Source organism: Cucumis sativus, chromosome 5 (genome assembly GCF_000004075.3).
Source record: "Cucumis sativus cultivar 9930 chromosome 5, Cucumber_9930_V3, whole genome shotgun sequence".
Classification (NCBI taxonomy): domain Eukaryota; kingdom Viridiplantae; phylum Streptophyta; class Magnoliopsida; order Cucurbitales; family Cucurbitaceae; genus Cucumis; species Cucumis sativus.
In genome coordinates this window covers 6,918,394-6,942,410 of record NC_026659.2, presented here as the reverse complement: position 1 = coordinate 6,942,410, position 24,017 = coordinate 6,918,394, and the positions used below count along the sequence as shown (strand labels likewise).

The 24,017-nt window shown below is 30.1% G+C and overlaps 2 protein-coding genes across 2 annotated transcripts; both read left to right on the top strand.

The window, feature by feature from the left end:
• Positions 1-1,932: 1,932 nt before the first annotated feature.
• On the top strand, positions 1,933-7,984 carry LOC101209388 (bZIP transcription factor 18). Its single transcript, XM_004146388.3, has 4 exons — positions 1,933-2,629; positions 3,253-3,385; positions 6,645-6,729; positions 7,152-7,984. The coding sequence occupies exons 1-4, from the start codon at positions 2,193-2,195 to the stop codon at positions 7,529-7,531; spliced, it is 1,035 nt and encodes a 344-aa protein (XP_004146436.1). The 5' UTR covers positions 1,933-2,192; the 3' UTR covers positions 7,532-7,984.
• Positions 7,985-18,729: 10,745 nt separating this feature from the next.
• Positions 18,730-21,331, top strand: CS-EXPA1 (expansin-A8-like; the record flags this gene model as incomplete). The annotated part of the gene is given in 3 exon segments (NM_001280621.1): positions 18,730-18,957; positions 19,857-20,169; positions 20,942-21,331. Coding segments are annotated over 3 exon segments (753 nt in total). The 3' UTR covers positions 21,246-21,331.
• Positions 21,332-24,017: the final 2,686 nt, after the last annotated feature.

The window sequence follows — 24,017 nt, the reverse complement described above, 5'->3', positions numbered from 1 at the left end:
CGTTTTAATTATTTATTCATATTACACCGAATGGAAGGAGATGTTATCAAATATAATAAAATGAACAAAAATGTTTATAAATATAGCAAAATATTATTGTCTACTGCTGAATAAATTACCATCATCTATCATTAATAGACATTAATAGATGTCTATTAGAGTCCATAATTATCTATCACTAATAAACTACATTTTTCTATATTTCAAATATTTTTTAACAATTTTTTCATTTCAAACAATTATTTTAAGAAAAATTACCTTTTAAATAAACAATTATTTCAAAAATAGCAAAGACTTTAGTTTTTGTTTGATTTTTAAAAATAATTATATAATTTTAAAAAAATTTAAAATAGTTTTAGAGAGGATATGATTTTTAGAAATTATTTTTCTATTTTTTAAAACCTATTTTTAAAACTCGGGACCTAAAAAGGTACATTTTAAAAACTCAAGAACCACATGAATCTATTTTTATAAAAGAAGACGCACATAAATAGAATTTAAGCCAAAATCATAGAATATACAACACAACGATATAAAATAATTGCATATATAACACAAGAATAATTATCATTTTGGACACTTCTTCTGGAATATCTTAAATTGAAAGTTATTAATGATGTTATATCTGATAAATGTTATCACTAATGGTTGTTATCACCATTAATTGTTATTAGTTGTTATCATTGATAGTTACTATAGTGATAACTTGCTATTTGCCACTATTATGAGTGCTTCTTTCCGATTTCTTAAATTGAATGTTATCGTTGATAGTAGTTACCAGAGATAACGAATGATAGTTGTTATAAGTTGCTATCACTGACAAATGTTAATAGTGATAGCTTCAATTTGAGAAATGTGCTAATAGAAGTTATCATTCATAAGATTTGCAATTTAAATTTTTGTTATCAATTGACTAGTTAACATTTGCTATTTTTACAAATATTTTATCATTAGGCTATAATTTTAGTTTACTTCTTAAATTAAATTATGTTATTTACTATAATTTTTTTTTTATAAACCTAAGAACTAAATAAATACCTTCTTAATACTAGGGATGAAAATTAAACATAAATCTAAAATGTTAATTCTATCCTCAACATTTAGACATGGTGATTTAAAAATGATTTTTTACAAAAATAGCAAAACAAAAAAATCTATGATAATAAAGTCTATGTTACAACATTTTCTAAATTTGCAAAAGTAACAAATTTAAAAGTGATGACTCTTTGATAGTTCTATAATTACCGTCTGTCATCACTAATTTTGTCATATTCGTAATATGCAAAAAAATTGGTGTTATGAGTTATTTTTTTTCTAAATGTTTTCGTGATTTGATGCATTTTTCTATTTAAAAGGTTAGATCTTTTTTAAAAAATAAAAAGTTAGAATATAATCTTTATAGTTGTGCAAAATTTCGTAAATAGTCTCTACAATTTGATAAAATTTGTATAGATAGTCTACGCCTCGTCATTTTATTTTTTTAATATCTATATAACGAATCAAATTGAGCTTGGTTTTATTATTATCTCTGACGTTACCGGTTTGAATTTCCACGTCTATAATTGTTCAACTCAAAATTTAAAAGAATATTATTTTCAATAAGAAAAGAAATGAAAAATGTTGTATTATGAACTTAGTTCTTAAAATTTATATTGGTGTCTAATTGGGTAATTGGAAGTTACAATTTTGTATTTAATACATTAAAATTGGTTGATGAGTGAATTTGGACCCAACAGAATGAATAAAGTTAAAAATGGATAAATGAAAGAAGATGAAATAAAAATTGGGATAATGATTTGATGTTGCTGTTTTGAAGTTAAAAGTTAAAAGACATAAACTTGCAATCTAGGAAGTTAAGGAAGACGTAATTTGGTTTGAGTTTTGAATTGTAAGAATGAGAGAGAGATTTAGATTTGGATTTAAAGTTATAAAGATTATACAATTACAAATCCAAATTTTCCAACCGCAACGTGTTCTTCTATGTCTGTTCCTTTTCTATAAAAAAAAAATTTGTAAGAAACCAAAACAGTTCTCTCTGCGCCCATAAACAAAGCACGAGCACAATGGATTTGGATGAACATGAGCTACTTTGATTTACCCATCAACAAGAAGAAGAAGAAGAACAAAAACAACAAGGGAACAATATAAACAACAGATTCTCTCGATTTCTGTAAGAGGAAGCCTTTTAATCCATGGAACTCCCCAATCCCACTAATCCAATGGCTTCCTCTTCCAACCCCACTCCCCCATTTCGCGGTTCCTTCCACCGTCGAGCTCATTCCGAGGTCCATTTCCGGATTCCTGACGATCTCGATCTTGTCTCCGACCCTTTCGACGCCCCTTCTTCTGGATTTGAAGATCTGGGCTTTGAGGATGATCTCTTGTGTACTTTCATGGACATCGAGAAGATCGGATCTAAAATCGACAATGGGTCTTCGTCAAATCCTGCAATGGCTGCCGGTGGTACTGGGGGGGTGAATGTTGAAGGGGAGAAAATCTCACGCCCCAGGCATCGTCATAGCAATTCTGCTGATGGGTCTTCCATTTTGGAGTCTATTGAGGCTAAGAAGGCCATGGATCCTGATAAGCTCGCTGAGTTGTGGACTATTGATCCTAAACGTGCCAAGAGGTTTTGTACTATTCTATTCTAATGTGCTTCAATTTATGTTTAGGTTCTCCAATTGCAATGTGTTTTGTGTTAATCTCATTCTTGAAATGTGTTGCTTGTTGATTGGACTTTTGATTCATGGCTGGAAGATCGAGTTAAGGAATGCCTTTTCTCCTAGGACAGTACTTTGTGTTTTCATTTGAGTAAATGGGAATTAGTTCAATTCTGATGGTTGGATGAAGTTTTAATGATTGATTAAATGTTGGGGGGATTTAGCTATATGTATATGTATAGACTGGTTTTAGTTGGTTAATATGAGAGATTCTTGTGATATTAGATCTTACTAGGTTTTTGACAACCAGATATTGTAGGCCATTATGTGGGGTTTGAACCTATTCTTCAAAATTTCAAAGCATCTTTAACCATATTTCCATTTTCCTTAATGACCATTAGGCCAGCTCATAGTGGTTCTTCAAGTTCAATAATTTTAAATCAGGTCCCTACCTTATCAATCAAGGAAAGGGAAAAACACGTATTATGTTAATCGATATCTTCTTAATCAGCTGTCTCAGTCTGTGTCGTCTTTTTCTGTTTCTAAAACTTTTACAACTAGTTTTAATCTGTTCTTGGTACTTCACTTGCAGGATTTTGGCAAATAGACAGTCTGCTGCTCGGTCAAAAGAGAGGAAAGCTCGCTACATAATGGAACTTGAGAGAAAAGTTCAAAGCCTTCAGACCGAAGCAACAACTCTCTCTGCACAGCTCACATTGTATCAGGTTTTAATTTTTCACCTATCTCATCTTTTGTTCTTACAACGATCAAGGTCACATTACATATTTACAGTCTGAAAGTAGATATAACATTGGGAAAGCTATTTTCTTGCCATTATTTGCCTCGTACACTTCAGTGGAAACACTAGATGTCCCTTGCTATGAAATTTCTTAGCTTTTGTTGGTAAGAGATGTAATACATTTGCATTAAAGTTATAGGAGTAACCACTTTAAAAGATTGATGAAAAAAAGTAGAGAAATCATAACAGTCCCTATGCAAAGTGGTGGGTGGGAAGAGGACTTAATACATTCTCCCAAAATTATCAGTAAAGATAAAAGAAGAAAAGCTCTACACTAATCTTTAAAAGTGCTGTTGTTTCTGAAAGTTATTTTCTTACATCTGTGTGTAACTTTTTTTTTACTATAAAAATTTCTTCTGGAAATGAACAAATAAATTTTGGTTGGAGAAAAACTTGAGAGTTTGGAATTTTTGTACCTATTTCTTCACCATAAACAATGTTCATTGCATTAAAAGGGCTGTTTTCAACCAAATGAACCAAACTATTTACAAATATAGCAAAGTATCGCAAAAGCCCTTTTAAACCAAATGAACCAAACTATTTACAAATATAGCAAAATATCGCAAAAGCCCTTTTAAACCAAATGAACCAAACTATTTATAAATATAGCAAAATATTGCAATCTATTTGTGATAGACGGTGATAGACTACTATATGTGTTTATCTATAGGCTGTTGCATTGCATATAGATGGTAACATTTTACTATATTTGTCAATATTTTACGCAGTTTTGTTATTTAAAACAATATCCCTTGTCATTTAAGTTAGATGAATTTTCAATTATGATTTTGTACATTGATTTTCCGTCTCTATTACTTCTGAAAAGTTTCTTTTGGAATTTGGGGGAGGCAATGGAGCCCTCCCCTGTCCAAGCTTTATTTATTTATCATTGTTGTTACTATTATTATTGTTGAACATATTCTTTTAAAAGTTAGATGTAATTATTTTTCTATCATGGAGAAATTTAATTTCTTACCAAATTCTTGAAACAAAATTGAACTTTTGTAGTTTTATTTTAATCATTTAAAATTTATATTTTTACAACTTTTCATGTTCTCTTTACTAAACATAGATATTCTTTTTTTGAAAAACAGTTTTGGACCATAAACTTCTATAAAAGGTAATTATTTAGTCTTTGAACTTTACTAAATTATAGTTTGATTCTTTAAACTTTGGTTTATAACAATTTGGTAAATTTGTAAAATTTTAAGTCACATATTTCAAATTTGTAACAATTTAATATGTAAGGTGAAAAACCCATCAAAGTTTAGTGTCAATTTTTATTGTGTAACAATTATAGTTTTCATAGATTATGAACACATTTGGTCCTTATAATCAATTTATTGACCTACATTCTTGTGGCCATATTATGCCATTTTTGCTATTATTGATTCTTCACCTCAGATGCTTTTTATTTTTGCATGAGCATTTTAGTGTCGATTTTTACTTTTCGGTTTGTTTATCTGCTCTAATGTGGTTTTTCGATGATTTAGTGTGGTTATTTGGGCTATTTGGTTGGAGAGAAATAGCCAAATTCTTAGGGACATCTTCTCAACTAAAGCCCTTTACAGAACTGCAAGGGTTTCGAGCTGGTGTACATTTTGTAACCTTTCCTCTTCTAAAATTTTAGATCTAAAACCTTTAGGGTGTAGGGGCGAGGGCTTGAGATGTTTAGAGTTGCCCTCTAGGATATAGGGTTCTATCCCCCAGGTGGAAAACTTAGGTTATGTTTGATAACTATTTTTTTTATATCCGTGAGTGTTTGGATCAGCCTACGCATGCCTTGACTAATGTCACCAGACAACATGCCTGACCCTACAACATTGGGTGTCAAGAAAATTCGTAGGAAATTAATTCATAAGTAGGTAACCACGATGGATTGAACTCATAGCCTCTTATTTAGTTCTTGAAACTATTCTCATTTTTTACCACTAGACCAACCCATGATGGTTCAAGTTGATAAAGATTTCATTTATAATTTTCTGTTTTTAAACATTCTACATGTTTTCTTATGATGAGTTCATCTCTTAAAGATATATTTGAAATTATGAGTCATATTCCAAAAGAAAATAAATTTTAAAAGCTACATTTTTAGTCTTCAAAACTTGGCTTAGACTTTCTTAATAATTTTAGAATTAGATAACAGGGCCAGCTAAATTTTCAAAAATCAAATAGCTATCAGTTGACCTCCAGTAATTGATAGAACTCAATAATTTATCTCTTTTTGTCTCTTATAATTACCTTCTAATACCCTGGTTATGAAAGAAAACCCTTTGTTTTCCACAATAAAATGGACAAGGGCAGCTAATCTGAAACTTGCTGAATGTATACTCACATTGACAATTACGGTTTTAGCTTTTCCTGAAAAAGCAATAGGCGAAAGTTCCAATATGATTATAGAGTTGACTTTTTCTCTAAAATTTGAAATATGATTGTAGAGTCACTTTTATTTCATATATTTTGCCTTTTTGTTTAGTGGCCTTCACTTAAAAAGGTTGTTGATGCTTTTAGAGGAGGTAATGATGGAGATCGGAGACTTTCCTTCTTTTTCATGGAAAGGAAAGAGGATACAATTATGGGAATTACTTAAAGGTTTCTTAGCAAATAGAAAAAGTGAAAAAGGTGGTAACACTGAGGTATGATTGTATAGTGTCCTAGTAGAGTTTCCAAAAGAGTTCTTAGTCCATCCATCACATCACTTACCTTTTCTTTCTTTTTTCCTTCTTCCTTGTCTTTTTTTAAGTTCGACCTCCACTTTCTCCTCATAAACACCAAAATCTACCTTCACGGTGGCTTCCCTTTTCCCCATATCTCCTTCTAAGTATCATTTCTTCATCTTACTCGATCACAAAAATCACGTCATAAAGGAACTAGAGTGCTGACATGAATATTGTCAAAATTACAATAAGAATAACATTACAAAATTATATTACTACCACTACTATTTTTTTTAATTCTAACTGCTACTCAACATCCCATTTTGTTAAAAGCTTTATTGACGAGCATGTTACAGTCATGTGCTAATCCTAGTTCCCCAAGTTATAACTTGTCATCTAACTTTCATATATTGTGATGTTTGTGAAGTGAGCATGGTTAGGAGTTTGTCACGAGCATATGAATGAAAACAGGCTTCACAGTAGTTTTCCTTTGATCATTTCATCTTTTGTTCATGTTCTTTCTTTCAGAGAGATACCACTGGGCTTTCAACTGAAAACTCAGAGCTCAAACTTCGTTTACAAGCTATGGAACAGCAAGCTCATTTACGCGATGGTACGTATCCACGTATACCCTGTCTATGTATTATTATTGACCCGACCTGACCCTCTTTGCTTAGCTTTTAGGTGTCATGAATAATGTGATATCCACTTCTTCACATCTGCTATTGGTTTTTCTTTCTTTATTCATAACTTTCACTTGTCCAAGTAGGGTCTGTTTCAAATCCACCTACTTAGAAGCTGCCTTATCTAGATTTTGATGATCTTGAATAAATGTTTGAATTTAAGAGCTGTTTGATGTCTATATTTGCACATTAATCTTGTCATCCCCATGCTTCATCTTCACCTTAGGTTGCATGAGAAAGTCTTGCCGTTGGACCAGCTTTTATTGTGCATTATAATGATATTCTTGCTTTACGGTTGAACGAAAGACAATGCAATCTAATTTTTTTTTTTATGACTTTTTGTAATATACAGCTCTAAATGAAGCTTTGAAAAAAGAAGTTGAGCGGCTCAAGATTGCGACGGGAGAAGTAATGACAGCAACGGATTCGTATAACTTTGGAATGCCTCAAGTTTCATATCCCCAATCTTCCTTTTCACACCAACCACAACCTGGGCGACACAACCCACAGAGGATGACGATGCAAAGACCCCAAGTTCAACCATTCCATTCTAATTTACCAAACCCACATCAGGCTTTGTTTGTTGCATCGCACCAGCCTCATGCCTTAACAGAAATGTTTCAGCAGGATCCTATTACCCGATTGCAGGGTCTTGATATTGGTAGCAGAGGCACAGAAATAAAGCCCGAAGGCCCCTCGATATCGGTCAGTGAAAGTAGCAGCACATTTTAACCCAATTTTTTTGCCAACCTATGCTTCAACCTCCCAGTGAAAATATGGCTTGTTCATAGATTGACCCTGTTGACAGAAATTTTTTTTCCCACATTTGTTCGTTGTTCGTTCTTTTCTTCATTAATTCGCGTTCGGGGAACTCGACGGGTGAGACAAAATTATTCTTGTGATAGAAAGAGAAGCTCTCTCGGCTGGAATTCTGTTTCATAGTCCCATTTGGCATTTGCTGTCATTAAAAAAAAAAACATTGTTTCTTTTGGTAAAGTAATTTGTTCATTCTTCATTATTCAACTCATAGCTTGGTCCATAGTTGCAGCTATATAGATTAGTTTGAATATTGAAAGATCCTGAGAATGAGAATGACCATTTTGTGGTTCTTTTAAATTTCTGAATGAAAACTAAAACAATGATGATGATGATGATGATTTTGTATTCAATGCTCTCTGTTGTTCATTTGTTATTGATCCCCTTGTATTATACAGGTTGATGGGACAAGCAAAATTACTAAATTGTCCACATTTGAAGGGTCATTTTAGGGACCCTCATAGAGCTGCCATTAAAGGCCACATGGTAGGGTTATAATCCAACACCCCTTAAATCTGCATCTAAGGGAAAACCTCATGTGGCTGACATTTTTGGTTGTTATTCTTACGTCCATTTTAATAATCACTATTTCTTGACAATGACCCTTCTTTGGATTATAAAATTTTATTTCTTTCTTTATTTTAATTATTATTTTTATTTATTGGAAGAGAAAGAAAAAATGCACTTGTTTTGTTCTTCCATGATGTTGAGTTAATATTGGCTAAAAGTGCTCTTCTTCATAATTTCATATTTTTTATGTCTTCACAATTTTCTCTCTCCAGAAAGTACTTTTCTTCTTCTTCTCAAAATTGCTTTTGTTATAAGTATCTTTCTATTGATTCTTTGAAAAGTACATTTATGCGATTAAATAGACCTTTCTTTTTATGTTTAGTTGCTCTCCAAAATCTGATGTATTTTGAAATTCTCCCAAGAATAATTTTTATCAAATTTACTTGTCATCAGTTGATTGTTTGAAAACTACCCTTCAAGGGATCTTTATTTGCAGTGGAAGAATGATAAAGAAAAAGTAATACTAACAAAAGATGAGATGAAAAATACCATTGCTAATAATATTAAAAGTTGTAAATATATCAAAATCCAGCCGTGATAGATTCAATAGTTGATATCACAAATATAGTAGACTTTCAGAGTTTTTCTTTTATCTAACAATCTATTTTTATATCGTAGTACAGTTGGTATTACTTTGGATGGAAACTTACTTTGTATTTATGAAGTTGACATAATTAAACTTTATTGATTGAAGACTCGGGTTGCATATCCAACTAAATTTTAATTTAAGAACTATTTTAGTTAAACAAAGACAATCGATCTTTAATAGCAACGAATTATTGTAAAACTAATTATATGAATTTAAATGATTACGAGATTAAGAAAAGAGGAATGTAGAATAGAGCAAAAATGGATGTGTGGGAAAGAGTCATATTCATTATATGTTGTTAATTTGGTCTCTCTTTGCATTTAATTTAGTTGGCAACACTTTGTACGTTCACTTTGGAGACCACATCCTTTCTTTTCATTCATTTTCAAACATCTCTACGTGTCCTTCTAACACCTTTTATCTTTTTCTACATTTTAAACCTACATTGCATTAATGTATGTATCAATTTAATATTGAGATTTTTGGATACTATATCGCCATGTGATGGTAACATTGTTGTGATGTTAGCTCACAATTTGCTTCAACACTAATCAACATGTTATGCCAACTTCTTCTTAACTATCTTATTAACCTACAATTTGAATCTAAGGTCCTCTTGAGACCTAATACGTCTAGAGGTATACATAAGTTGGATTCGAGGAAAATTATGGTTCAATCCAAAGTATTCGGATTGACAAAAAAATAAAAAAATAAACCCTTAACGGTTCAATATGCACGGTCAACCCAACCCAACCTAGAAAACTCCGGGTTCGGGTTGTTGGGTTGTTTTTTTTTTTCTTTTTCATCCTTTCATAATTTAGACAAATTTTCATGTTGTTTTCAATATACGTGGTAAACAAATTGTCATTTGAGATGTAAGGTGACATATAAACATATATATATGTGTGTTATACATTCAAATTACAAGTGAACAATATGTCCATTCAAAAGGAGATTTAATTTTAGGTTTTAGTTTTATATATATTATATACATAATTAGGTTGGGCTAGGTCAATCCGACCCCTTACTTGCACGACCTGACTACCCGACTCAATTTTTTTAACTCAACCCAACCCAACTCTTACAGTTTTGGTTGGGTTATCGGGTTTTTTTAACACCCCTACATGGAGCTCACATTCAAATCTTTGATGAAATAACACAATTCGATTGATGGGTCAAAGTGCTCAATTTGATTACGTCTGAGAATTATGTTATATCGTTAATGTTATAGCTATCGTTATTGTTAACGATATGGTAGAGAATTTTCAATTATGATATATTTACTGTTATCGATACCGATAGCAATACTGCTTGATTATAAGATAACAGTAACAATAATAGTAAATTTTGCAAAATTCATAATATTACGATATAAGCAATCAAAGAAAGAATCTAATTACAGTTATGATTCAAGCTTATTACCATTTATCCATCATTAAAATTTTATTACAGTTACATCAATGTTTATTACCGTTGAGTAAATATAACCAAAGTGTAATATATAGTTGAAGAATATAATCCAAACTTTGGAAGAAAAATTGGTTACGTAAATAAGTGTTTGGAGAGAAAATCAATTATTACCCCTAAGTTTGCTCATGTACTTTTAATTTCATTGAATTAAACTACAGAATTAAATAGCTAATGCCTCATGAATAAAATCTCCACAATTAAATACATTTCTTTTGAAGTTTCATTAATTTTATGTGTTTGCACACTATCTAAAAGATAGTCTTTAAACAAAAAAGCTATATGAAAATATTAAATTACAAAATTTGGACTCATTATATATAAAGATTTAGAATATACAAAAATTGAATATTTATAATATTTGTGGATTCAATTTTTTACTTCCAAGCCTTTACAACATATAACTTATTAAGAATCCATTGAATTCTTCCACAAATCATTTTGGAGCAGTGAAGGGTCACATCCAACACATCTTATCACTCTCTTAGTTACAATAATGTTCAAATCTATCATTATCAACCATGCATGGATTCCAACTTAACTTAATCTTTAATCATATGTTATAATAATTCTCTTCAATATCTCAAATGCTAAATTAATATTAAATAATTTCTTGAGAATTTTAAAATGGTACAAAATTGTGTTAATTTACCTAATCTATTTATATATCATTTTAGCGTTCCCCATAGTTTGAATCTTTTTTCATGAAATAAAACAAAATGTAATTTAACCTTATAGTTTATCTACAAATTTAGTTCTCTTTCAAGAAAATTATATGAAAATTTAATCACATATTTTACATAGAATGATTGTAAAGTACACCAATTAAATTAAATTGTATGGATAAATAATTAGTTTTAAATTATTACAAATTTGAAAAATATAAGAAATAATTAAAGGGTTAATTGAAGAAGAGACCAATATATATACAAAACTAATTAAATCTCTAAAGTTGAGAAAGTAGGAGTTAGAGATCCAATTATATTGATGACACACTTATCTTTAACGTTACAACATTGAAAGACTATTGATGTTATCGGCTATTTTGAACAGATTTTGAGGGAAGATCTATTGTTCAAAGTTGGGTCACACATCAAGAAACAGTGAAATGCATGGAAGTATATGTTTACATTTGAAACCAACTGACAAAAAATAAACTACAAGATTTAGATGGGGAATTCGATTGAGGAAAAAGCAAAAACTATAACAAATTAAAGTTTATAAAGAGACAAGGTCAAAGATTTTGTTGTATGATATAAATCTGAGTTTGAGTCAGTTCAAAACAAATGACAAACTAAATTATTGACTCAGGAAAGAAAAGGAAAAAGAAGAAAAGGGGAAATGATAGAGCCCCGAATGCATACAACATTTGGAATTTAATTGGATTGTTAAGTTCATTACAGTATAGGAAAAATATAAAACCAAAACAAAAATGATTTGAATTATTAGGGTTTGATCATTGTACCCTTTCAAACTTTAATTTCTTTCGGATATTATATATTATATATGGATAGATGTGAAATTTTATCCAAGAAAAAGTGAATCCATCCTTTGTGTGACACTAATTTAACCGTTGTGATTTTGTAATTTGAGATGAGAGAACTTGCAAAATAAAGAAAAATAGCTTTATTGTCGAAGTCATCATAATATATTATAGAATAGGAAGTTTAAATTATCTTATATAAAACTATATATTACGGTGATTTTACAAAAGATTTGATATATGGTTTGTGATCTTTGTCCTAAAAAGAATTAGAATATAATGAATTTTCTAATCCTAGATAAAATTGGTTATCTTTCAAGCAGAATGGGCTAATGCGATCCAAAAGGGAAAGATCAGTCCTCAACCTCATCATAACCCATCCTTGGCCAAGGAGGTTAATTGGTTTGGATTTGTGATCCGCCATCATTTTCCCAAAGCCTAAATAGGTCATAATGAGCTTTCATCGATAAACATAGAAGGTGAGCCTTGACTTCATCCTTGGCCGAGGTTGAGGCCAATCGAGCTATATTTTGGCTTAAAATTTCATTAATCATTTTCCTCTAGCCTATTTTATCTATGGATAATTGCAAATATAACAATTAGATTCAAAATATTAGCATATATGACATATAGCAAAATTTGTAAGAGTCTATCAATGATAGAAATCAATCACTAATAAACCATGTTGCAAATATTGGTTTATCACTGATAGACTTTACTATATATTTGTAATTTTTTTTAAATGTTGGTAAATACTAACTAATTATTATATTATTTATAAAATTGCTATCTTTCATAATTACTCCTTTTATCTACTATTCCTCCTTTTTTAGTATTTTACACTATATAAATGGCATGTGGATCTTCTTTGGATTGAGGTTGACCGACCCAACATCCTTGCTAGACTTGTTAGGCCGGTTTCATCCCTTAGGACCTAGGTTATCATGAGCTTGTAACCATCAAGCTAAAAAGAGGTTGATCAACCTCGACCAACTAAGGGCGACCAAACCCAGTTTTTTTTTTTAGCCTATTACTCTCAATCTTCTCTTGCTCTTCTTTGACCATTTTACAGTTGATTCTAGAATAATCCCCCAATAAAATATACGGTCTAAATAAACTAATTAAATCAGTGCAATTAATTGAACTTTACCATTCTAAGTTTCTAACTATTGAATAGGAAATTTTGAGACTGATCACAAATTGTCGCATCATTTACTAAATTAATGATGAAAAGTACACATAATTGAATTTGAAACTAATTAAAAGAATTGACATGTGTCTCAAATTAAAATTGAAATCAAAATTGGCCAATTCTGACAATTGTCGCATCATTTTCATCATAATCATTGGATCAAGTTAATTATTTTGATTCAATTAAATATTATTTACTTGGACTAAGTTCAATTGAGCAAAAAAAAAAAAAGTTTAATTGAGTCCAAAGGTTAAATATGACCCAAATCTATGTGGTTGAGTCCATGGTTTTGGTCCATGGACCAATCAGGCTCAAGCCTATAAAGCCTACTAGAAAACTCGGAAGAGTTCTCATCATTTGTAAGGGTTTGAAATTTTTTTACTCTAGAAGGTTTAGAGAGAATCCTCCAAAGAGGTAGAAGACTCTCTAACTCCTTGAGCTAACCACCCTTACAAATTAAAACTCTTTTGAATATATAAACTTTTTTCCTTTCCAAGACTTCAACTTCAAGAACATAACGTTCTTCGCTTCCTAGAGAGAGTTCTCCCAAGAGCTAGAAGAGTCCCTAACTCTTGAAGTCGACCATATTCGAAGATTGAAGCTCTTTTGAAGATACAAGCTTCCTTTTAATACTTCAACTTCAAGAACATTACGTGCTCCGGTTTCTCTAATCAAGCGTAAGTGTTCAACCAACTTCAAAAACCTCATATGCTCCGCTTCCTCAAATCAAGCTTAGGCGTTCAACCAACTTCAAGAACATCATGTGGAATAGAATCATCAAAAAGATAAAATTAATTATTATATTTGATTTTTCTTTGAAGTGTAAATATTGTATCAAATGTTCTATTTTTTACCATTTATTTTTTACTTTTTTCTAAAAAATTAACCTACAAAAAAAAAAAAAAAACAAATCTTATCCTTAATCTCACTCAAGTATATATATGGCAACTCTAACTTTTAATCTCATCAAACTAACTTTATATTCGAATGTATATATATATATATATATAGTAACACATATCTCATCCAACTTCCTCTAAATTTTTTAAAATGCAAAATATAAATCATAAAAAACTGATTAATTTCAATGAAATTATTATACAAAAATAAGTTTATTGATTGCATTCCTAGTTAAAATAAGTTATTCTAAACCTAGCATATTTTAACACTAGAAGAAGTTTAATTTTAAAATTTGGATAATTTTCTATTTTGAATATACAATAAAAAAATTCAAAAGGTAAATATGGATTTCCTAATTTCCCCTATTTTTCTTTTTTAATTTATAAAATGGTATAGCAATCCAACATGTTTATTTTATGGGAACCGACACATACATATCACCCTTTTTATTAGTGTTATTATATAATATTGATTTTCCTTTTTAAAAAATATATATTCTATGCCTTATTTGATTAAAAAAAGAAAAAGAAGAAGAAGAGAAAATTATGCATTATTTGATTTTTAAAAGATACTGATTTTTAAAACGTAAGAACTATAAGATCATCATTGACAATATATATATATATATATATATATATGTGTATAAATATATAAATTTTATACTCCATAGTCAACATGTTTATTATTTGAATATTGTAGTCCAATTTTAGAAATCAAAATGAATTCAGTCCATGGATAAATCTTTTTTTTATTTTAAAATTTTCCCCATAACTATTTTCTATGAAAGACTTTGTTTGTTGTTCACTCTAAATTTTATATCCATCAATACTAACTTTAACCATATTCAATTAACTTGATCAAATTTATTTAAAGGAGTAAGAATATGGGTTGAACTCAAATAATTCAAATTGGGTTAGGTTAAAATATGAATTGGGTCGTTGGATTAAAAAAATTGGATTTTTTTAGTTGGGTTGGGTCTCGGGTTGGAGGGTTAAAAAATTCGGTTCAACTCAATCCAACCCAAATTAATATAAATATAAATATATATATTATGTAATAAAATAAAATCTAAAAACTAGGTCTTCCTTCCTCCTCCTCCCATCGCACGCGCCGCTCACCCCTCTCACTATCTTCAATTCTTCTGTTCGATTCTTCTCTTCTGTCTCACCTTAGTCTCTAGTCTTCTCTCTCACAATCGCGTTGTCCATCTTCATTTCTAACCGTCAGTTTTCTCCCTCTTCGATCTCCTCTTCGGTCTTCTCCCTTACAATCGCGTCATCCACCTCCGTTTCCCTAAACCCTAAAAAAGAAAAAAGAAAAAAAACCCTAAACCCAACCTAACTCAATCCATATTTTACGGGTTAAGTTGGAAACTAAATTTGAGTTATTCAGGTTGCCAACTCATATAACCGAAAAATATGGATTGAGCGTTGGGAGGGTTGGGTTGAGAATGTCTCCCAACACCCAACCGGATTACGCCCCAAGATTCATTCATCATAATTTTTACAAATTATTGTTTATTCCAAAAACCTTTTTAAAAATAAAATTGGGAGAATTGTCAAAAATGAAAAATATAATAAAAGTATTTACAAAATATAGGAAAGTTTTAGATTCTATCATTGATAAATATTAATAGACAATGATATACTTCTACTAGTCATATTGATAGACAGTAATAAAAATCTATTAGTATCTATCATTGATATAATTCAAAATTTTACTATATATTATAAATATTTTAGTTTATTTTACTATACTTAAAAATGTCCATTAAAATTTCAAAACCTTTTAAGTTTTCATTTTTTTCATAATTGTTTTCAAAATTGAATTAAAATTTAGCTAAAATATATAAACATCTAATTTTCATTTTAAGTCTATCCTATCTATACCTTCTCCTTTTAAAAAAATGTTTTTATGCTTTTAATTAAGAATCTTTTTAAATATATAGCAAAATCGGTATGTTTATCATCATAAACAGTAATATCTATTATCTATTAGGGATAGATGATAGCAAACTTTTAATATTCATCTGTCAATATCTATCATTGATTATTGATAGACAACGATATTTTACTATATATATAAATATTTGAGTCCATATCGCTTTATTTACGAACATTCCTAATTGTCACCCTCACAAATTTTTTATTGTTTATTTATGCATGAACATATATTGATATTGGTACACATATATATTAGAAGCTACCTATGTGATGATTAAATTGTTAAAATTAAAATAATAAAAGCAAAAACCAAAATTTATAATCCTTTTTTTACTATTCAAAGGCTAAAATAAATAAATAAAGTTGATCATATAATAATTTGCACTCAATTTTGATTAATTGTTTCGTATTATTGTTTGGCTAAATCTCACATATAAACATTTATATTATATAAAATACAATTCATATCTTTTCTATATGACCCTACATTCATTTATTCATTTTGTTCAATATGTACATATATATAAAAGCAACCCATGCATAATAAATTTCACAAATATATAGAGTACCAAATTTGTTGGTTCCTTTTCATGACCCAAATCAAGGCCTTTGTACTATTCAATTACATTTTCTTTTAAAACTTTTGCTTTTAACAAATTGATTTTGGTTGTCAAAGAGAGAACGTTGAGTGGGTAAGAAGGGAAGTGAAAAGGGTAGAAGAGAGGCTTAGCTTATTTCTTAATTCTTGCAATGTTACAAAAAGAACCACCAATATTGCTTTTATTAATTTTACTCATTCTATTTTATTGACCCAAATAAAAGCACCAATTTTTTTTAGAATTATTTCCTACATTTTTTTCCCACTTTACATGTATACCTCTGTGTTCATCTGCTCCTCAAATTTTAAAGTGGTTCTAACACAAAATACAAAATTTAAACAAAGATATGGTACTACCATAGTTAACTTAATATCATCTAAAGATAGTAGAGAGACAAAGTGAGTTTGTAAGGTTGGAAACAATTATTTTCCAAATGTTAATTGTTGGTTTTTATTTGAATTTTCTTCACGTATAAACTATATTAATTGACTTTGAAGTTTATTGTTAATTATCACATATGTGCTTCTATCAATATTTTGATTTACTTATGTACGTAAATTGTATATGAACCATAGTTTTCTCCATAGTAAAACATTAAATTGCTATATATATAAAGTTAGATTAACATTTATAAATTGTATTAAGCTCTTTTGTTCCAAAGTTAATCAAAAAGTGATATTTAACTTAAAATGGATATAATTACTCACAAATGAAATTGAAAGAAAAAAAAGGTTAGTTTTTTTTTTTCTTTTTTTGTTCAATACTAAGAGTGATTTCATTAGAAGAAAATAGAAGTGAAGTTGGTTTTCTAATTCATCTTGTGCAAGTGTGGAATCTAGAACTTAATAAATAGCCTCGAAACTAATCAATAAGTCAAAAATTTAAATGTTTAACTTAGAAAAGGTGAAAACCATGGTATAAAAGTTGAGAGACGATAAACATAATTTTACAAAATAAGATATGGTTATAAAACGTAAAAAAATCTAAAAACTACATTAGTGTTATTAAAAACTTGTTTTTTTATTAGTAGATTTTAAAAGGTAGATAACAAAAACAAGAAGACTTAACAAAAATATAGTGAACGCAGTGGTTTAACTTAATTATATTATATAAAGCAATTTTTAAAAGAAAATCAAAATCAAAATGGTTATTATTAGTTTGCAAAGATATTGAATTGTTTGATGAATAAAGAGATTTTAGAACTGAAGGTCAAGACAGACACACAAACTAGAAAAACGAAACAAAAACAAAACTAACCAAATAGCAAAAATAAAGTATGCACGAATCATGGAAAAGAGGTTGTTTGGATCTTCATAAGAGAAGCTCCAAACCTACTTAGAACAACAAATAAACACCTTAGATCGAACATCCAGAGTAATCATTTGAGGACGATTGATGCAAAGTAACACCATGCATATACACTCATTTTATCTTTGTGTCCAAACAAGATCAAAACAGTTATTAAACAAGCCTATAAATATATATTTTATGATAGGTGGACGATGAGAGTATGAATTACACGATATGGGTCTCACTTTTAAATGCTCTAACCACTTGTTCACTACTTTGTACTCTCATGTGGGGGTATATTATTAGTATCCCTTCTTGAACTTCAACATATCATTAAATGGGAGACTAATGACTAAACAAAGCAATGAGTGATTAAACTAAAATAAATATTTTTAAAAAGGGAAAACATACCTAAAGAAATTAGGCAAAATGAAAACGAAAGAACAAAAGAAAACACGACAATAGAAGAGTCATTTGCCTACTAATCATTTGAGCCTAACCCTAGCTAATACAATGAATAAATCTCTCTCTAGCTTTAAATTAATTACTTTCATATAGAATTTTGACAAAAGTAGATCTTAATTAACTCTATGAAAATGGTAAGAAACACGTACGAGATGAGAGTTAAAGTTAACGTAAAAATAGAATGGTATGGTGTGTTTCCATAGTTGGAGGGAGTAAAGAGCGAATTGAGAGGTCCGAAAATGAAAGAGTATTCCTCTTATTTTTAGGTAATTAAAAAGAGAGGTACTTTCATCACCGTCCTCTCTAATTTAGCAAATTAAAAGGAAGAAGAAAAATAGAGCATGTGCAAGTGGGTCCTAAGTTTCTTGGCATCTTTGAGAGCCCTATCCCAAACATTTCCATGTGCTCTTACAAACCCCCTCGTAAATGACTTCAAAAAATATATATATATATATGAAAAAAATGAAGAAGAAGAAAATAAACTTTTATTTTTTTAAATTTTCTTTTCAGTCCTTTGAAATTGTTATAATTACATGTTGAGGCTTCAACTGTAAGTCCCTCTCTTTGTTTCTCTATCACACACATGGCCTCTTCCCCCATTAATCCCTTCTATATAAATCTCCCCTTTCTTCCCCCTCTTCTCTTCTAAACCCACAAAACAAACCCCACTTTTCTTCACAAACTATTTTCAAATATAAACCCATTCTTATGGCTTTTTCTTACTCACCCTTCTCCTCTCTCTTTCTTCTTCCTTTCTTCTTTGTCTTCACCTTCGCTGACTACGGTGGCTGGCAGAGCGGCCACGCCACCTTTTATGGTGGTGGTGACGCATCTGGCACCATGGGTATGTTTGTTTATATACACACTTTGAAACTATGTTAGACTATAATGGTTGTCACCATGTTCGTCCAGCTTTCTCTAAGTTTTGAATTTTGTTTTTTATTATTATTATGCATTTTGGTTAGTGCTTTGTTGAGTATAATTTAAAGCAGAAATTAAGCACAAATTATTCCCTCCCAAATTTTAAGAAAGTGTCCATTTTCTTCTTCTTCTCCTCCTTTTCCCTCTCTCAATAGCTTAATCCTTTGTCAAAAAAAGAAATTCAACTTCCTAAGGTAAGAAGAAATTTATAATTTTCTTGCTGCCTACCGTTAATAAATAATGTTGTTTGATAGGTAGGAAACAGAGGAAGAGAGAGAAGATAAACTTTTTCAAATTTTAAATTCCTAATATTGGTCAACCATTATCAACTATAGACTCCATAAAAAAAATTTCAACTTCAAGAAAGCTAGTACATGTAAATCACTGTTAGAACTATACTCATTTTTTTACATGCAATAGATAGTAAATTTAAGTTTTGAACATCTTTGAAGTGAGATAGCTAAAATCAATTTTTGTTTGTTGTAGTCAAAATTACTTTTATTTTTTCTAAAAGAATTTATGTTTGGTTAATATTGAAATTCATTTTTAAAAAATTGAAAATCACTTTCAATCGATTTTTAAACAATTAGTTGAACAGTTGTGTTTATTCGGTGATTGATCGATAATTACAAAATTTGTTCCATTTTTTCTTTCGTTTTTTGTCAAGTAACGAATTTAAAAGTTTAAGTTAATTGGTTATGATAAATTTAATCATATTAACCCTTACAAAATTTACAAATAAAAGTTTTCATGTTTTTTTTAGTAATTTTGTATTCTAGAACCATATTTAAAAGAATGATTGTAAAAAATTCAATTGTGTAGGTGGAGCTTGTGGGTATGGGAATTTATACAGCCAAGGGTATGGCACGAACACGGTGGCGCTGAGCACTGCGCTATTTAACAATGGATTAAGTTGTGGTGCTTGCTTCGAAATGACTTGTACAAACGATCCTAAATGGTGCCTTCCGGGAACTATTAGGGTCACTGCCACCAACTTTTGCCCTCCTAACTTTGCTCTCCCTAACAACAATGGTGGATGGTGCAACCCTCCTCTCCAACATTTCGACATGGCTGAGCCTGCCTTCCTTCAAATCGCTCAATACCGAGCCGGTATCGTCCCCGTCTCCTTTCGTAGGTAAACATCTCCCTAGCTACCTATTCATTTTCCAAACCTTTACTAAACAAAAAAAACAAACTTAATAATTGAGTTCACATAAACGATCAAAATTGCAATTTAAAATTATAGAAATATAATATAAACCAATTTTTTCTCGAACAAATGGGAGGTGTGAGAATTTTTTAAATAAATAATTCAAACATTATCACAGTTAAACTATGTCTTATCTTAAAAAGAAAATAAAAGATTTATTGGAAGATTTATTTACTACAAAACAAAATTCAATGGTTAAGTGATGGGTAGACCCACAATTTAGATTTGATACAAAATAAATAATTTAGTTTAAATTATTAGTTCATTCGTAGGACATTAAAATTATCTAATTTGGAGGATATTAAAATTTGATCCCTTACCTTCTTTTTAATAAAACCTTTGTAAATTTAAACTCACATTTCTCTAATTGAATTTTAACATTAAAAAATGAGTTAGATTATTAAATTTGTATTCTCATCACCATCTTCATAAATGTATGAGTTTGATTTGGACTTTTGTTGTTATATCGTAAGAAAATTCATGAAACATACAACATAAACAACACGTCCCTGCGATATAAAGAATATAATAAAAATAATAGACATTTTAATCAACATATTTTAAAAAGGGTAAAATGTTTACTTATTAACTTTTTATTTTTATTTCTATGTTGTTTTATATATTTTTTTCAAATTTACAATATCAACGTTTTTGTAAAATTAAGAGCATAACATTTTTTGTTTTAAAACCTTTGCAGGGTACCATGTATGAAGAAAGGTGGAGTGAGGTTTACAATCAATGGCCACTCATACTTCAACCTCGTTTTGATCACAAACGTCGGTGGCGCAGGCGACGTCCACTCTGTGTCGATAAAGGGGTCTCGAACTGGATGGCAATCCATGTCTAGAAATTGGGGCCAAAACTGGCAAAGCAACAACTATCTCAATGGCCAAGGCCTTTCCTTTCAAGTCACTCTTAGTGATGGTCGCACTCTCACTGCCTATAATCTCGTTCCTTCCAATTGGCAATTTGGCCAAACCTATGAAGGCCCTCAATTCTAAACCATATCAGCCACACTGCTATGACTACTACTACTTCACAAAACAAAACACACAAAACAAACAAACAACAACAAAACGAGAACGACAACAAAAAAAAAAAAAACAAGATCGAGAACTGGGGGCACTTTGTTTCACTTTCTTTTTTCAAGTTTTTTTTGAAGAAGGAAGAGGAACATTTAAACTTGGTGTTATTTACATCTTTTTTGGTTTGAGTGTGTGGTTTCTTATTATTATTACTTTTTTCTTAAATTTTAATCTTCAAAAGAGATCTTGGGAGAGGGTAGGGAGGGATCTTAAGGAGGGAGTTGGGTATGAAATTGCCATAATTAATAATGGCACCTTTGTTGCTGTGGTGTTATAATCTGGCACCCGCTAGGCTTTTACATTATTTATATATATAATTATATATATATATATATAACTATATATGATATTATAATATAATGATAATGAATATGTTGTAATCTAATCTTGTTTATTGAGTTAGTTCCCTTGACACATATAATTACTGTGTCAAACGAAATTAAGTCGGTGTACTTTTGATCATAATAATAAAAAAAGTAAAAGAAGGAAACTAAATAGAATTGTGTTTTCAATGACTATCATAATTACGTGGACGTAAAAAGGTAAGAAATGTGGTAGATGACAAAAATGTCAAGCGTTTTAATTTTTACCAACCAATTAATTTATAAAATTGATTTAGTAACCTCTACAACAAGGTCATATTAAGTACCAACAAGAAATGTTTAATGACGCTAGTTAATTTCATTGATAAAACTCCATTTATAACAAAAATGTGGCACAAAATATTATTCTTAGCTACGCTTTTTTATTTTGCTCTACTAAAAGAATTTGTAATACATCAATCTGTACCACTAAATGTTAAATATCTGTACCAACAAACTAAAATGTTGCTAAAGGTAGGGTCAAAATAAATAGCAATCGATACCACTAAATGTTAAATATTTATGAACACACTCAGACGTTGCAAAAAAGGTAGGGTCAAAATTCTTTCTCCCAACTTTTTTTCCCTTAATTTTAATTTTCCTTTCCTATATTTCTCTTGCAAAATAAAAATAAAATTAGAAAAGAAGATTAAAACCCTCTTTATAAAAAAAAAAAAAGGCCCATATTGTTTACTGTCCTACGCTCCCAAAGTATATACCACCAAGCACACGAACAACAACGCCACCCCATGCTACTAGAAGGATTTGAGGATTTCTCAGGTGCGGCTCTCAATGCTTTGATGTCGGTGTCCTAAACACGACGCAAACAGCCTCCTCCTTCAAACAACGATGACCCACAACACTGCTTTGACGCGAACAACTCTCCTGACTCGTGACTCCTAACCCTGACCCCCTGCTCTGCTTCCACACGCCATTTTCTCATCCTACCTGCTCTCATGCTTCCCACAATCTCTATTTCAGTTCTTCCAACACTATTTCATTCATATTTAGGTGCCCAAGCCTTAACCTACATAAGCCTCGTCTAAAAGTTTGAATCTTACCAATCTCTCTATCTTTACACTTCACTTCTCTTACTATTCTCAATAGATCACATTGTTGGTTTTTTTAATCTCACCTTGTTAGTAATACAAACATTTCACTTATATACGTTGTTTTGAAATTTTGGAACCAAAATGATCATTTTTATTGATTATGTGTGCATTTGTTTTTGTCTTTATTGATTGAAAATAAGTTTCCAAATTTTGATGGAGAGTTCTTTTGTTTTGATAGCCAAAAAAAGTGGAGTTTCATGGCAATGGGTATTAGGTTTTACCAATGCTTAAATATGTCATAAAAATTATTTGTAGTGGTCACATATTAACATTTAGCTAAAACTTATTATTTAGAAACAAACCTATGATGTGACTATAAAAATTAAATAATGGCAAACAATATGTTACCAAAAAATTGATGTTTAGTAACACATTTATATTAATAAAACTACATATATTCATAGATACATGTTTAATACACAACTGAAACTTTTAGCTATACAGCTATGGCAATAGTTCTAGCAATTTGGGTCTTAGCGTTGGTAATACTTTTAGCAGTGGGTTTGGTAGTTTTTTATGGCGACATTTTCTTTACGTTACTGAATAGTGAATTTCTTATTAAGATCAAGTCGATCTACACGAAGCCACTTCTAGTTGAGATTCAATTTCTTTGAGGTAACCAATGGTTTTTTTTTTCTTTTGTTGTGTGTGATTGTTTGATTGCAATGGAAAAATGACTAGAAAGATAAAAAGAGCACAAAAGTTAAAAGAAAAAATAATGAGGGTAACTATGATATTCATATATTCATCCATGTAATTAGTATAATTATATATTAATTGGACACTAAAGATAATAATAATCATCACATTTATGCAAGTGGTTAACAAATTACGCATTTTGCAACGCTAAATTGAAGTCTAAATCAATATATCTAGCTCTAAGGTAAACTAAACATGTCAATCAGCCACATTAAGTTATATATAGCGATAAAGCTAAGACGAATAGTTACTTAAGTACCGCTTATAACTTGACTAATTGATTTTATTGTTAGAACTTAATATCAAAAACATTCAATGGTGTAAAAGGGTTCTCACGAATAACCAAACAATTTACACACAAGCGTGCTTTGATTTATGGTACCAGACAATTCATTCAAAAGTTACGTTACACACCAATTTTGAATTTATAATAAGAGAATGAAAGTTTGTAAGGTTGATTAATCCATACATAAATCATAACATAGAAGTTTCTCTATATAAGATGATAATACAAA